This window comes from Falco naumanni, chromosome Z, assembly GCF_017639655.2.
Source record: "Falco naumanni isolate bFalNau1 chromosome Z, bFalNau1.pat, whole genome shotgun sequence".
Lineage (NCBI taxonomy): Eukaryota > Metazoa > Chordata > Aves > Falconiformes > Falconidae > Falco > Falco naumanni.
In genome coordinates this window covers 38,648,815-38,665,337 of record NC_054080.1, presented here as the reverse complement: position 1 = coordinate 38,665,337, position 16,523 = coordinate 38,648,815, and the positions used below count along the sequence as shown (strand labels likewise).

General features: G+C 41.8%; 1 protein-coding gene across 2 annotated transcripts; it reads left to right on the top strand.

Moving 5' to 3' along the window:
- The first annotated feature begins 239 nt into the window (after nucleotides 1-239).
- NXNL2 (nucleoredoxin like 2) lies at nucleotides 240-8,502 on the top strand. Of its 2 annotated transcripts, XR_005825728.1 has the most exons (3): nucleotides 240-682; nucleotides 7,906-8,161; nucleotides 8,266-8,502. XR_005825728.1 is itself a non-coding variant. In XM_040580694.1 (2 exons), the coding sequence occupies exons 1-2, from the start codon at nucleotides 381-383 to the stop codon at nucleotides 8,072-8,074; spliced, it is 471 nt and encodes a 156-aa protein (XP_040436628.1). In that variant the 5' UTR covers nucleotides 240-380; the 3' UTR covers nucleotides 8,075-8,502. The 2 variants fall into 2 exon arrangements, 1 of the variants encoding a protein (XP_040436628.1); XM_040580694.1 differs by having other exon boundaries at nucleotides 7,906-8,502.
- Nucleotides 8,503-16,523: the final 8,021 nt, after the last annotated feature.

Genomic DNA, 16,523 nt, shown 5'->3' with positions numbered 1-16,523 from the left:
CGGCGGGGCCGGGGCGGCGCTGGGGGCCCGTGATCACCGTCCCGGCCGCCAGCACCGCCCGCATCGCTGCCCCCGCGGCCGCCGGCGCCTCCAGGGAATCCGCCCGGCTCCGGCGGGGGGTCGGGCGCCGCGCCGGCCTTTGGGTCCGTTACCCGACGGCACCGGGGCGGGGGGCGGTACCCACGTCCGGAGGCCGTGGCCGTGGGCGAGCGCCGCTGTCAGTGGGCGGCGGGCGGAGCCGGGCGGGTGTGAGGGTGGCGGCGGGCGGAGCGGGCGCGCTCAGCCCGGAGGTGCCGGGGCCGCCCCGGCTCGCAGCCCCCGGTGCCGCCCTGCGCCCCGCCGAGCCCCGCCGCACCCCGCGGGGGCGGGCCGGCGGCAGCATGGTGGATGTGTTCAGCGGGCGGCTCCTGATCAGCAAGGACGGCCGCAGCGTGGACCCCGAGGAGGCCCTGCAGAACAAGGTCGTGGGCTTGTACTTCTCGGCCGGCTGGTGCTCGCCGTGCCGCGACTTCACCCCCGTCCTCTGCGACTTCTACACGGAGTTGCTGGAGGAGACCCAGCCCCCCGCCCCCTTCGAGGTCGTCTTCATCTCCTCCGACCACAGCGCCGAGGAGATGGCGGGCTACATGCACGCCATGCACGGCGACTGGCTGGCGCTGCCCTATCACGACCCCTACAAGCAGTAAGTACCGGCGCCCCCCAACCCACCCCACCGCCCCCGGCCGGGGTCCCCTGCCCCCGCCCCCCCTCCGGGGTCCCCTGCCCCCCGCCGGGGTCCCTGCCGGCGCTGCCCCCCGCAGGGCGGGGCGGGCAGGGGTACGGGTGGCTGGGCGGCAGCGCCGTGTGGCCGCGGAGCCCCCGACAGCACCGGCTGCCCGTGTGCCCGGGCTGGCATGGAGCTGGCCGCACTTTCTTCACAGAAGTAACCTGGCTCCGGCTTGTTACACCCGTAAACAAGGCGATGAAGGAAAACTAGTGTTCCGAACTTAATGCAGGATTGAAAAGGTCTTTGAAGAAGTGCTAATAAAGACTCCAAGTATTAGAAAAATGAGTCAAAAATCAACTAATGGCAAACGAGGAACAAGCAATTGTTTTTCGGCAATAGTTGTTATTAAGGTTGCTCTGGGTTGTCTAGCTTATTAATGCTCTGGGGGAAAAAAAGGCAAATGAAGAAGCAGTAAAACTCATAGCTGAACAACGTAGAGGACAGCAGAGCAAATTATGAAGAATTTCAGAGAGATGCAGGTAAGGTGAAAAAGAAATGTAGTAACAGCTGGAGTTTAGCTGTGGCAAATGCACATGGTAACTGGGGTGTAAAATTATTGTGCTGATAGGTTTCTACAGGGGCATTCCTGTAGGGAGCTTGCTCAGCAAAACAGCAAAAGGAAAGAGTGCGACCATGTATAAATAACAGTGTGAAGGATACTACCAAGAACAGTTTCGATGACCTTAGTCAAGAGTGCAGGCTCATTTGGACAACTGTCAGAAATACAATTTAGCTCATACCCAGAAGTATAGATTTGGATTACAGGGACACAGGTAAGATATTTAGGGCCACTGAAATGCCTGTAACTGGACACTTAAAATACCTGTAAATACTGGTAAAGGGATTTCCCCCCCCCCTTTAAATAATGTAGAAGTAGATTGTGGAAAGCATTGTTACAGTTGTCATCAAAGTCAAGGGGTTAGTGTGACTTTTAAATGTAGACTGGGTAAACTCACAAGAAGATTTATTCTCCTGACAAAGAACTCTATTCTGGAGTTTCTCGTACCTAGCATTCATTTAACTTCAGATCCATCCCTGTCTGCTACCCAGGATAGAGCTGCGTAACACCCTAGCTACTTAGTGCGGAACAGGTTTACTAATCGTGTTTTGTCATTGCACTTTGGCAACCTCAAGAGCTAACATCGTGAAGCCAGGAACTCTTTCATTCTTCCTTCACCCACTCCTGGATGTCAGCAACCAATTAATGTTAGACCTTTTTAATGGAAGTTTCCATTGACTTGAAAACAGATTGAAATAGCAATGCTGTTTTCCATAGTTATCCAAAGGCTCCCCAGGCAGTAGCTGTATTTGGTATTTACTAGTCCTAATAGAATTCAGGCAAATTCCCTGACAGAAATGTAGCACTTGAAGTTGCTGCATCCAGCAAGCTGCTTGGCATAGACCATGGGAATGCGCTTACAGCTTCAGCCTTTGTGGATTAGGGGTCTATTTCTGTTCTTGCCCAGGTCATGTGGAATGGAGGTACAGAGACAGTTTAATTGGCTTTTCTCTGGCAGTCCATAACACCCTTCAGATTCCTGTAGAAAAACGTGGCTTGTCAGGTCACAGCTGCGAGATCATAGCATTTGAAGTGGCTTATTGGAGAATGAAGTGCATGGTTTTGCATGACAATGTTTTTGAAGTTGTGCTTCTTGCATGTAACTGTAAAGGGCTGTGTGAAGATGTTCACAGTGCTTAAGCTGAATTAACTGGTAGTTTGGCTTCAGGGGTACTACTGAATCATTGTAGACTTAGAGCAGATGGGTGTGTGTTCACTAAACCAAACTATAATTCTGGCTAGATACTAGTTCTAAGTAAGAATACAATTTTTAAATCTACTAACAACAAGTAGTAATTTGATTATTAATATTTGTTAACGTTCACATATTTGTTAACGCTTATTATTCAACAATATTTTTAAAGTTCCATTGTAAATAATTGAAATTGGTTGCTCTTTTGTGGACTGTGTAAAGAAGGCATTTCAATATCTTTGGTGAAGTTAAAATACTCTAGCTGGTGCCTTCAGTGTTTAAGATACATAATTGCAGCATAAAATGAAGTCTCTTCTAGGTGCAATAGAGCCAATTTTAAATCTGCAATCAGAAACACATTTCACACGTGGTAGCACTGAGTTTCTTGGGGGCGAATTTTGTTTTAATAAGAAATAGCCTTGCACATACTTGAAGAGAAGCAAAATAATGAATTCTGAGCAGGGTTGCAAGACTGTTCTATGCTGTCAGTCCTGACTATTTCCCTGAGGCGGGACTATACCATAACTTGATGTAGTTTGTGGCATGACTAAGAGGAAATACTGCTCTGATGCCTTGACTGTAACGATTTTTTTTTTGGTTTGGTTTGGTTTTTTGCCACCTGAGACACAGGCTTTTGATCCTTGCAGGGGTGTGTGAAGACACTCTAGTAGGAAGTGAGCACTAGGAGGAGAAAGGGAATAGTAGAGAGGAATAACAGGGATGGGCAGGGGTGGGACACAACCTGTCAACAACAAATGCTACTAAGTGGGAATTTATTTTTTAATTATTGTGGTTTAACCCTGGCCATTGACTTAAGCACCATGCAGTTGCTTGCTCACTCCCCCCACAGTGAGATGTGGGGGAGAGAATCAGAAGAGTAACAGTGAGAAAACTCGAGGGCTGAGATAGAGACAGGTTTAGGTAAAGCAAAAGCTGTGCATGCAAGCAAAGCAGAACAAGGAATAAATTCACTACTCCCCATCGGCAGGCTGGTGTTCAGCCATGTCTAGGGAAGCAGGGCTCCAGCACACGTAAACGTTACTTGGGAATACAAATGCCATAATGCCGAAGGTGTCCCCTGCTTCCTTCTCCCAGCTTATATACCCAGCATGATGTTCAGTGTCATGGAATGTCCCTTTGGCTAGCTTGGGTCACCTGTCCTGGCTGTGTCCCCTCCCATTTTCCTGCCCCTCCAGCCCTCTCACTGGCAGAGCCTGAGAAACTGAAAAGTCTTGACTCAGTATAGACATGACCCAGCAACAACCAGAACCATCCGTGTGCCATCAGCATTGCTCTCACACCAAATCCAAACCACAGCACTGCACCAGCTACTGAGAAGAAAATTAATTGTTATCCCAGCTGAAACCAGGACAGTTATGATACACAAAGACATACTCTCGTGTTTATACTGAGCCCTGCTGTGAAGGGCATATACTGTGAAATTCTTTGTGTGGTGCCCAGCATATGCTAGTAGCTCTTGCAGGCTGCCAGATAGGCAGATTTACTGAGTCCATGTCCTGTACACCTCAGTGAAAATTAGGATCACAAAGAATTCCTGAAAAAGGGAAATGAAAGGGGTATGCTTACATTCTATATTAGGAGGTTTTAGGTGTGAGGGTGGATTGGCACCTACAGGGATGGGGGGCATAAATAAGGAAGGCAGCAGAAGAGTGAAGGTATCTGAGCAATTAAGAGCTATTGCGTGTTCTTAGTCTTTTTAGGCTGCTGTTCCAAAATCTGAACAGACACTTCAAAATTGTCCATATGATGTGCTTGTCTATGTGCCTAACAGTAATGCAGAAGTTCACAGCTAAAAGCAAATAGACGTACAGCTGTGCAGTACAGGGTATACTGCTAGAAGCAAATTAGCAGGGTGTCCATCACTTTCAAGTGAAACCACTTCCAAATGAGAGCTGTTAAAATTCAAATATTGCCAGGTATCACAATACCCATGTGTATAAAATTATAATTTATGTTCTCAATATGATATTAACTTTGCCCTGTGTTGTCTGTGTCTCAAAAATGCTCTTATGTATAGATTTTAAACTGTTGTATAAAATCCCTGTGTTGTGAGTTAGTCCTGGTAGGCAGCCAAGCCCCACCCAGCTGCCAGGTGTTCAGCAATTTCCAGGACAGCAGAACTTTGTCATGGACAACAGTTGCTTGGGAGGACAAATGCCGCGACTCCAAAGGTTGGACCATTCCTCCTCCTTCCTTCAGCTTTTATTGCAGAGCATGATGTGATATGGTACGGAATATTCCTTTCCTCAGTTGAGATCAGCTGTGCCCCCTCTCAGCTGCTTGTGCTTCCTCTGGTGGTGTGGGGTGAGAAGCAGAAAACATCCTTGTGCTGGGTAAGCATTGGTCAGCAACAGCTAAAAGATCGATGTGTTACCAACACTGTTTTGGTAGCAAACCTAAACCACAACACCATGCAAGCTGCTATGATGAAAATTAACTCCATCCTAGCCAATGCCTGTCCTACCTGGTAATATAAAATCTGTGCTCTCACAAACTTTGATCCAGCCTTCTCATAAAAATCGAAAGACCTAACAGATGCAATGACTTCCAGTTTGCCTCAATCTTAATTTCATCTTTTTGGTATTTCATATGCAAGTGAAGGTTGCCCTCCCATATTCTGACCTGCATGGCCAAGGTCTGATACCTCAAAGGATTTGGCTAGAAGATTCCTTGTGTCTGTTGAAAGGTTAGTCATTCAGTCTTCCCTAGCTATCTTTTATCATAGCTTCCTCTTCTGCTTTGTCTATTTGGGTCTTAGATTTTTCTAGTTGGTAAGACACTGTATGTACTGTTAGACTTACCTGGGAGTAGCTAGGCAACTGATATTTTAAGAATGTCATTTGTTTTACTGTAAGAAGTTGAGTTTGCCTTTGTAGCATGTGATGTTTCATACATGATTTCATAGTTTGTGTGGGTGAGCCACAGGGTTTGAGATCCCTACAGGACAGAACGATCTTAAAAGTTTTTTGTTTGCACCTGTACACACATACATAGTGATTAAGAAGCATTGTCTGCAGAACTGTTCCTGAGGCTTCTGCAGGTCCGTAGGTCCGTTCATTTTACAAGTTGCACATGAATGTAAACAAAAATCTGCATGCTTCAGTCTGGTTTGATGCAAGCAACCTTCAGCCCAGAAGCTGTCTGAACAAGATGCCATGCTGGAATGGATAAGATATACGCATTCCCTTAGGAAAGCAAAGTGTTACGTTTCCAGTCTCCATAGCAAATTGCCTTCAGTTTCTTACTGTTCTGTCTCTGATTACCACAATTGTGTTAGGCATCTTAAGCTATTTTATTGTCCACTGAACCAGTGAAATGCATCTTCCACCCATCTTGTGTGTCATACAAGCTGTATAAGGTGATAGTCTTTTATGTGAACTTGCTTTGAAACGTTTTTTCTCCTATTTTAGCAGACTTTGGAAAGGTCTATGGGACTTCTTGTTTGCTTGCTTTTATTTCAGAATTCACTGAGAAAGTAAACCTGTTGCTATATTATTGCTGCTTCTGTAGTATTTTCTGCGTTGTTGCTAAGCCAATGTAGTGGCAGAGCAATATCCTTCACCTGTCAAAAATATCCTTCACATTGAGGAAAAATATAGAAGAAAAGATGTAATTCAGGAATGCCTTGTCTAGGCCAGTATTTCATGTAAGTCTTATTTTCTGTATTTTTAAGACTCGTCGTCTTTTCCAGGAAATAATAGAGAATATCTATGTATTAATATCTTGTATTTTTTTAGCAGTATCTACAAATCTTCTTTTCTACTTAGTCATAATTATTTGTCATTTGAACCTCACACAGCAGGTGTTCTTGCTTGCAGTGATGATACTCAGGCATTACATTTCCATTTAGTGTGTTAAGTTTTTAGAGTGATGTTATTAATGTTTTGGAAGTTGGCAGTTCCATTGTTGCTTGTTGTGTCTCTATCCTCTGATTCTTCTAAAGGTGCTTAGTTTCTGCTCACTTTGATATAAGGCAATGCAGGGAGGTAATTTGCCATACAACAGATTACCTTTGGTTTTGGGGAAGTTGTTATTTTTAGCTGATCTGTTGCAGTTCTCTTAACCTGTTTCTTATATTCCTTCTGAAACATGTGACCTCTTCCTCAAACCCGATTACATTTTTCAGGGATTTGGTTTTTTTTAGACTGCACAACTTGTATCTTAGGTGTAGGTTTTATGTTCCTTACTTTTCCAGTTAGATATCAGCATGTGTGTCACCATAGCTTGTATTCCTACCACTAAAATTGTGCAATATAATTTGTAAGGATGATGTGCTAGCAGATATTTTCTTTCACTTCTGCCTTCCAAAATGAACATTAAAAATTCACTAGCATCTATATTGTTTCATTCATGGCACTCTAATGGGAACATCTAGTACAATGAATGGATGTGCCGAGGATGACCTATGAATAATGTGTTGTGGTAGGAGGTAGGGTAGTAGTTTTCCTACCCTTTAGCTTAGTTTGAAAAGCGTGGGGAAACACCGCAGTGTGATTCTGACTTTGTGACCATCAGTCTACCCATTTCTCTGCCTGCTTATTTGTATTCAACAAATGTTTTCCTTTCGTCTTTGGACATTTAGTGCTAACATTCTTTATCTGCATTTCTTTCTGAGTTGGAGCTGGGGCAGTGAACTGATTCTGTACTTCCTGGAAACACTTGAGGGTTCTCCTGTTGAGAAGCACTCTCAACAAATAAATCTGTTTTTATCTGATGTCCGTTGAGATGTTCAGTGAGCTCAGAGCTCACTGACTGTCTTTTAATTACCTCTGTTGCGAATTAATAAAATTCATGCCAAAAAGTTGTTGACAGTGCTAGTGATTAAGTCTTAGTCTCAAAACTGTTTTTTCTGGCTTATTTGTGTCTGCAGTTTTACTTTCTCATTCGCACTGAAACTGCTGGTTACCTACTCATCGGTTGTTTGAATACATGCTGATTTCATTCATGGAAGATCACCATGTGGCTTTTTAGTTTTTAATTGTATTTTAATTATGTTTTTTTAAATAGGCTGTTTTAAGACAGAGTTATTTGTGAACTGTCTGGATTTTTTCATGCTTCCCTTCAATAGTCTCTGAGAGTCAGTCTCTGCTCATGTGGAGACTACAGGCAGCAGTGACGAGTAGTTACAGAAGGGTGCTGCCATTCTCTGAACTACCCAAGTGATGTTTCACCATGTAAACTTCCACTGCAGCCGTGTTCATCTCCCTACGGTAGCCAGTGCTCTGCCTCAAGCTCTGAGGAAGCCCAAGCACTCATCGCTTCTGCTCTCACATGCATACTGACCAGAGTACCCTTGATGAGAGACTAGGAGTTTTCTTAAAATTCTCCCTAATGCTGTGTTTTATTTTTCATTTTTTTTCCCCTCAGTGATCTGAAGAAGAAATACAACATAACAGCAATTCCTAAACTGGTGATTGTGAAACAATCTGGAGAAGTCATTACTGACAAGGGAAGAAAACAGATCAGAGACAAAGGGCTATCCTGTTTTCGGAACTGGCTTGAGAGTGCAGATATCTTTCAGAATTTTTCTAGCTAAAAAGTTGGCAGATGAAAGTAAGACAAGGTATCATGGAAAACCCTGTAGAACTTTGAAAAGGTTGTTGCCTTGTTCAGAACTGGAAGGGTAAGGCTTGTTTCTTTGCTTGTAAACAAATCTTGTTTTCAATTTGAAGATTAGCTGTTCCAGAAGTCAAAAATGCAATTGTTTTATTTATTGTATTGTTCTAGGTACCTTATTCAATATGAACCAAAGCATTCCTGATAATGCTGAAGAACTTCAGGAGGATAGGCTATTTTAGACAGTAATAATGGAGCACTGTGAAATCTATGCAGACACTTTGCAAAATCTGTACAGTAACAATTATATATATGCACAAACATTTTTTTAGACAGTTTTTTGTGGTGATTAGCACATTTTATTAAGAAAAGGAAACTGTTTGCTTTAATAAATAACTTTATGAAGTATATGTGTCTAATGTGTCTTCCTTATCTGTCTTCAGCTAATCAGAAAATGTCATGATTTTTAAATAGGACACATTTGTTTGTCAGTACTGAAGAAATACTTTTCTTCATTTGTATTTTACTTTGTGTGGGATATACTTAAGTTCTGCTGAGTTTTCCTTACTCCTCAATTTTTAATCTTGGCATCGTATACTAAGTTGTTATCTCCCAAGTTAGCATCATGTCAAGTCTAAGAAGAAAGCATTTCCCATTTCCTCCTTTTGCCAAGTGCGTAGAAGTAAACATAAAAAATTATACGAACTCTCTACAATGAGTGCTCATGTTACATCTAAAGTAGAGTCTGATGTGCTTGTATTCTCCATCAGCTGTTGCATTTAGATTTGATAGCCAATCTTCACGACTGGGGCCCAGCCAAACATGCATGCAGCTGGTGAGCTAAAGAAACGCTTCCTGTGCAAGCCAAGAGTTTGTTGATTAGAATTTAAAGACTTCAACAGAATTGTTACTTGTCCAGTTACTAGCACTTCGCATCACTAATGCTTCAAGTCCAGAATACTCAAGTATTACAAGTCTTGCCCAATAAAGATACAGTTAAAACTGATACACGTTAACTTTACAGTTCTCTTGCTATGTTGACGCTTCCTCCCGGTTCTAATGTTAATAGTGTTTTCCTGAAGATGGTGACTTGCCTGCAACTGGGCTGTGTGCTGCTGATCACAACCCTCTGGGCTCCATCTGTTCAGCCAGGTGGGAGTGGCATTTGCTTTTTCCAAGCCTTAGGAACCTCTCACAACGGACGCGACCTGACAATGACATCAGCCAGCTCCTTCAGCACTCATGGGTACAACCTATCAAGCCCCATGGACTTACATATGTTCAAGTTGGTTAAGTATTTCCTGCTCTAGTGGTCCTCTTCTGAGATTAATTCTTCCTTGCTTCCTTTCCTCTCAGGGCTCACAGATATCAGAAGGTTGATCATACAGTATGTGCTACAGGAGTGCTTGTGTGGTTCTGCCTGCTAATTGTGGCCTGTAGACTTTTGACTGGCTCCTGAGCAGCCCCGAGGCAGAGCGTCGTGCACTCCAGTTGCTCTGCTTGCTCGTGAATAGCAAAACCCCCTCCTTGCCTTCACAGCCCATGCTTGCTGAAGAGCCTGTATCCACCCATTGTGGTACTCCAGTCGGGTGAGCTGTCCCACTGTCTTTGTGAACCCCAGGAGGTCACAGCCCTGTCATTGCACACAGACTTCTGACTCCCCGGGCCTGTCTCCCGTGCTGTGTGTGTTAGTGTAGAGACATTCCAGTAAGGCACCCAAGCATGCTGATTTCCCAAAACAGCAGAACATGGCTGTTCTGCAGGCACTTCTTTGCATGCCTGTGCTTGAAGGGATTCCACTTCAGCCTTCTTCTGCTGATTGCTGTGTCCCTTCTGAAGTCACTGGCTTACTGTCCCCATCCACAATCATCTCATTTGTTGAGGAACCTTTGCCTGACCGTGAGATAACTCAGCAAGGAAGGCCTGAAATTAGTGTGTATGGATAATTTTATTATTTAATAACACAACTGTGTCATTCTTTTGTAATAGGGGGGAAATTTTTTTTCCCTGAACAGAGTGTGTGGGGGGGCCAGAGTGGGGAATATGTGTAAAAGAAGTCGCATACTCCTCACAGTATGTCAAAAAGCAAGTACTCCAAAGAAACTGATTTCAAAAAGAAAAATGTTAGACCTAGGAAGTGTTCAGCAGAGTTGCAAGTCAGAGCATCTTATAGCTGGTCTTAAAATGACATCTGGGGACAATGCAGAGAATTTCTGATCTTCACCATCTAACCATATAAATAATGATCAGGTTTTTTGCAATGAGTACTAAGCTCCCTAGTGAATTTTCTGTGCAAGGGATGTGTAGGCATTGCCTGCTGTTCTGGGCCTGGCTAATGGGAAATGTATTTGAAATGGAAGATGAGAAAAGAATAATAAAAGTGCTTTCAAAAGTTTTCGCAAAAAATATTACCTGAGTGTGGAATAAATTATATAGGAAAAGCACCCACTGTGACCTATTACCACATTCCAGGCATCATTTAGGCCAAGATAGCTTGGACCATTGTATGTCTATATATATGTATGTGGAAGAACTCAGTATTTTGAATATCCTTTGAAGGTCCTTTGAATAATTGACACACAGAATCAAATTAAAATTCAGCTAGGAAGTCCATAATGATGGAGCAAAGATGTATGCTATACAAAATACGTGGTTTGACTTCAGTTAAGGGCTGTTGGTTTTGCACAGCGTTTGGAAGCTCAAAAAAATTGTTTTGCTGTTTAGTGCTAAAACAGTGTATGTTTGACATAGATGAAGTACAGGGTAGTGGAAAGTATTTGCTTATCAGCAGCATCTTGTGAAATTAAAGGAGCAGATCTTAGTGGGACAACCATAAGGTTTGTTATTACTGTGAATGAATATCCATTGGGAATGAAACTTGCCAGCATACTGGTAGTTGAGTTTACATAATTGTCCCTTTAGCTTTCTTAAATATCTTAAATTCATTAGCAACTTTCTATCCTTCATCTTTAGTCAGTTACCTTGAATATTAATGAATACTAATACTTTTTTTCTGAACAAGGAGGAAAAAAGTTTTGTTTTTTTTTTAGTATAACAAGACAGTAGCATAGTGATATTGATAGGTGCTGCACACTCATAAAGGAATCAATTAAAAACCATCTAAGATTAAGAGGAGTGTCCTTCCTTATTCCATTGGACAAGATATTACTTGTTATTAGTAAATGATTTATGGAGTACTGTATGTTAAGACTGCTTAAGAACCTACAGAGTTGATTTTTTTTTTTTTTTGGTAGAATTTGTGGAGAATTATTTTGCAGGGAAAAATGGCAAGGATTGTAAGTTGATACTTTGTGAATTGATCCATACTCTGATTTGTGAGGAGGATGACTACCTGTAGATGAATGCTGCAGACTCTCCTGTGACCACTGAACATATAATTTGTGAAGAGGCAAAGCACAGTGGCAGATTCAGACATGAAATAAATATTATCACCAAAAATGTAACCAACATCATCTGTTAATCTTTTACTTCTGTAACTCTCCATTATGTAGAGCCTTGCTACCCACTAGGCATTCCTTCTTCCTCCTGGAGAGCTGCTGTTTTCAAATTTTAATACTTCTATTCCCATCCAAAATTGTTAAATAAATAAAATGCTTTTATTAGAATTTTTAAAGGCAAGATTACTTATCCATGCTATGTGTTTTAAAAGGTAGAATAGTTCTATATGCCTAAGGTGCAAAAATTTCAAGGATAATACTTTTCATTGTTGGTCTCTTAAATACAAACCCTTAAGCACCTTCTCTCTGTTGGCATTATAGAAATAGATTAATTTTTAATTATTCATCATTTTTGATTCTTTCTGAGTTAGGGTTACTGCAAGTCTTTCAGTCTTAATCACCAAAGATGTCTGCTTAATGAATAATCTTTACTGCAGGAATATTTTTCTGTTGCAGGTGCCAAACTCTTGGCTTACTCCGAGGTATAATTTCTGTTTGTTTGTCTTCTAATTAGCAAATTATCTGTGCTGTACCAAAATAATTCATATTTCTGTCTCATTTTTCTCTTGCAGTGTCATTCTTGTCAATAGTATTGGTTAAAATATCAAAATCACCGACACTACTAAAAAATAGATACAAAATTACATTCTCTGTGGACAGTTCCCTATGCAGTTTTGAGACCCTCAAACCAGAGAAAATTAAATAACTTAAAATGAAGGGATTTGGGGTCAACTTAAGTTTGCTTTCATGTCACTTCAATGGCCACTGGAATTTAAACATGTGCTTATGTGGTTTGCAGAAAAGGGCTCTAAACCAAAACTATCTTTAAAAAATTGCCATCAGCTGTCTACTGTCATTTGAATGCTATTTGGCAGCACCCCTCTTGCCCCACTGCTGCTGCTAATTGGCTTGTGGTAGAACACAAACCAGGCAGAACTGCTCAGTTGGTCTAACATCTTTAAAACTAGTATCACACATGCATCCATGAAAAGTATATTTCAGTCCTTTCCTTATGATCACCAAATAAAAGTTAAGCTTCCCTGTGTATTTAAGTTCTAACAACTGCTCATTATCCATCTGTGGATGAAATAGTAATACTGTCATCTTTTCTGTGTCTTACGGAGTAAAAAGCAGTTCATTGATCTAGTTACAGAATTTCAGGTCATTCTTATTTGTGCTACATTTAGCCGGTAAGGCAATAGTAATAGTCTGTCATTGGATCTAGCCACTAAAAGCTTGAGTAGCCTGAATGCACTTAAAAATGCACTGTTACCTATAAGATTCCCTTTGGGACCTCTGGGAAGAAAACTGCGTCTTATGCCAGAATGTGATGAGACCACGATAAATACACAGAAAACAGCTGTGGTTATCAAAACTCCTCTATGTTCTCTGGGAACAGAAAAATAGAATTTAATGAAGTTTTGTCGCACCTAAACTGTATAATTTTGAGATCTGGGCTGAAGAATAAAGATCTAAAGTGGATACTTGGAAATTTCTTCAAGTGCTGTAATGATTTCTTGAATATGGATTTTTATTATAAACTTAATCTCTGGCTTTGCATCTCAACTGAAAGTACGTACAAAATGAAATATCAGTAGCTCTTTTTGCAGTAAAAGGAATAAGTGGACTGCCAGAAGTTGTTCTTCAGAAAACAACTAACAGTTGATACATACATGACAGCATTTTCCTTTTCATACCATTTCCACCCTGTGCACAACGTGATTTTGCTTTTTGTACAGTTGAATTATTTGTTAAGACCAGACACTGATAAGAGTCAGCTCTAGCTATTATGTGTTGCCTGTGTAGGCAATATTAATAAATGGGCAACCCTGAATTTTCTAGTGTCAGTTTTCATGAAGATGAACATACAGATGATCACATCCAAACAGATATATTTAAGCCTTCCACCTCAATTTAATTTAAATTTCCCTAGAATAAATTCAATACAATTAATGACTCAAGTGTTAGGAAATGCTGTGATTGTCAGCTGAAGAAGTTGTTACGGAAAGTGTGTTTCTATCCAAAAATCTGAACTTAAGCACTATGGTAGAGTCCCAAAGAAATACTTCAAATACAAGTTGAAATAATTTCGCACAGGAGTCTTCTCAGACTGTCTGAGTAGGAACTTAGATGTGAACCATGACAATTCAAATAAATAAATAAACAAAACCCTTCAGGCAGGTTGTGAATAGATACAGGTACTGTCCTGGAAGTATTTGTACTATGCTGATCCAGTAAATGTGCCTACTTAGATTTGTAAGAGGTTAATAAATAAATAGATCTTTGGAACGATAAATAGCCATTTTGCATAGTCAGTAGCTAAACTTCCCCAACACTTCTCATTCTAATAAACCAGGTGCATGTACAGGGCATCAAAGAAAACATTTTTTAGAGGTTAGTATTTTTCTTAGTATAACATGAAGCACAGTTCCCATGCAAACATAAAATTTACCAGTATTACTATGCTTGGATCAAAATTGTTTTCAAAGGAAATGATTTTACTGAAGTAAGGGGAGTTTTGTCCTGAAATAGGGCTGTTTAGTGTGAATCTGTGCATTGGTAGTAGTTCCAGTTTGGTTTCAAAATGCACCTAGGTTTCTAGCAGGACTGTCTGAGGCCCAGGATTTCCTTGGCAGATAGTCTGCCTGCTTAAACATAGAAAAGGATATTTTTAGTCATGTTTCATTTATGCAGCCACCTACTGCTTGTATTTATGTCTTACTCTGAGATTAAAAACAATATTCTGAGCCTCAAATGTTACCTTGGGACTGCTAATCTTTATTTCATTGTGACTCAAGCTCTTTGCTCCTAGTTCCTCCCAGTATGATACATCATAACACAATGAATGCCATCTCAAAGGCTGAGATGTTTGAAGGGTGCTCTGGAGCTCCAGGTAAGCTGATGCAATGCCAACACATACACATTTTGTGACCCAGTACAGTCTGTATACATTGGAGGCATGCAGCTGTATCTTGTTGGCATCACTGAAGCAAAATTCCATCATCTAAGACTAGATATCTTCTTTCTACAACTTCCTGAAGTTGCTATCATGTGTAGCCCTGTGTGGTGAAGAGAGCAAATACTGAAGGACAGGCAATGAGAACGAGTTGAGATCTTGATTGTACGCTGGTATCCCCCTCCTGACTTGCTTATCAGCACTGAAATACACGCTCTGTTCCCTGGTTCCATATTCAGCACTGCAGCTAGTCTGTGGTTGTGCTGCAGCGGGTCTGTGGTTATGAAGAGTGCTGCTTTTACCAATACAGTTAATTAACACCTATCACCAGTATAGTATTCACATAAACAGTACCTCAATTTAGATTTGAAGGTGACACATTGTCACACTCCTCCAAGAGAATAGATGGTTCCTTTCTAAATGGTATCTGTTTTGAAATTTAAAGAACTGCGCATTTAAGGTCACACAAGAGTATATGGAGGGTTTTACTGTGCGTGGTGCAGAAAGAGAGATTACATGCAGAGAGCAAGGCAGAACTATCCCACATATGCAAGGAAGAAAGACAGAAGTGAACTGCTTGATGTAGAAGAAACCTTTGGTTTTCTGTTCCGGTTGAGGGAGTAAGTACCAGCTTTGTCTGAACCTTCTTAGCAAATGTCCAAATCCAAGCAACTTTCTAGCAGGTATGTGGAAGCAGGCCTCACTATGCTTAACACTGGGTCAGGGACACAGCAGCTTCATGGGTGAGAGATGGAGGAGACAGACACAGAGGTATGTGGAGGTTGTATGGCTGCAGTTTCTGAGTTACAAGGAAGAAGTGGGTACACCTGCTGGAACACAGTCCCCTTTTATACAGATGCAGCTCTGCCTTATCAAGCCCCTTTGCAGAGCTGTTTATATCTGCCGTAAATGTATACAAACCCATATACTGACTTGTTAAGTCAAAGTGTTTATAGAGGGCTGAACTTCTGTCTCTTTGCCTCCTCTCCTATAGTTGTGGAAATAACCTTCTTCTGCCTGACCTGAATCTGCAAAGTAGACTGTGTGTCACACCACAACAGGTTTTTTGTGTAGCAATGCACAAAAGCTTAATAGCTCAGACTACTTCTTAGGAATTTATGTTCTGTTGGACTTCAAGCCTGGGAATTTCTGACTGGCTCAACTCCACGCTCTGAACCCAGGCAGAATGCTCCTTGCTCACAAATTAAGCCATGGTTTGTAATCTGCTTACCAGATTTGTTTTAAAAGAGTTGACACACTTGTCCTTTGAAGGAAGACTACTAGTTTGACGTATTTTCAGTCTTGTCCTAGGACTCTTTTATCTGATGGCCAGATGCCAAAACACAATATGCAATATAAAATGATATGCTAGAAGTATTCAATCTGTTAGACCTTAAAGGAAAGAACTTGATGGGACCATCAAGTGCAGTCTGGATATGCCATGGTGTATTCCCAGCTGTATTTGTTGACAAACTGTACTTGTTGACAGATAATTTGTTGCTACACCCCAACTGCACTTAGCATGTTTTTGCAGGGTCCAGAAGTATTCCTGTGGCTTTCAGAAGAGTGGTGTAATTACCATGCTGGATAAAGCCGGGGTGATTACTGAAGTGGAACATGGGAGGGTCTCCTCCACTTAAAATAGTAAGGGAGTGGGTGTTTGAGAGTTACGCAAGCTAGCAAGAGACACCGCCAGCTGCAGCTGCTCCTGGCTGGGACGGAATGGGGAAAGGGGGAACACGTATTAGCCTGGAATTGATGTTAGCTTGGCCAGTTGCCTTCAGGCTGGCATCTGTTGCTGTAGGCCCAATGGCAGCTCAAACTAAGAGCAGGGTGGCAGGTGGGGAAGAGAGGGGGGACCAGTCCTACCTGTCCATTGCCTGTGCTTTCTGTATGGAACAGTAATGCCACGATCCAGCAGCAGAAGTCAAACCTGAATCCTTATCTGAGGGTAACAGAGACAGGTTTCGTCTTTTACTAGGCAAGGTGAAGGAGGATGAAGAATGCAAACTGTA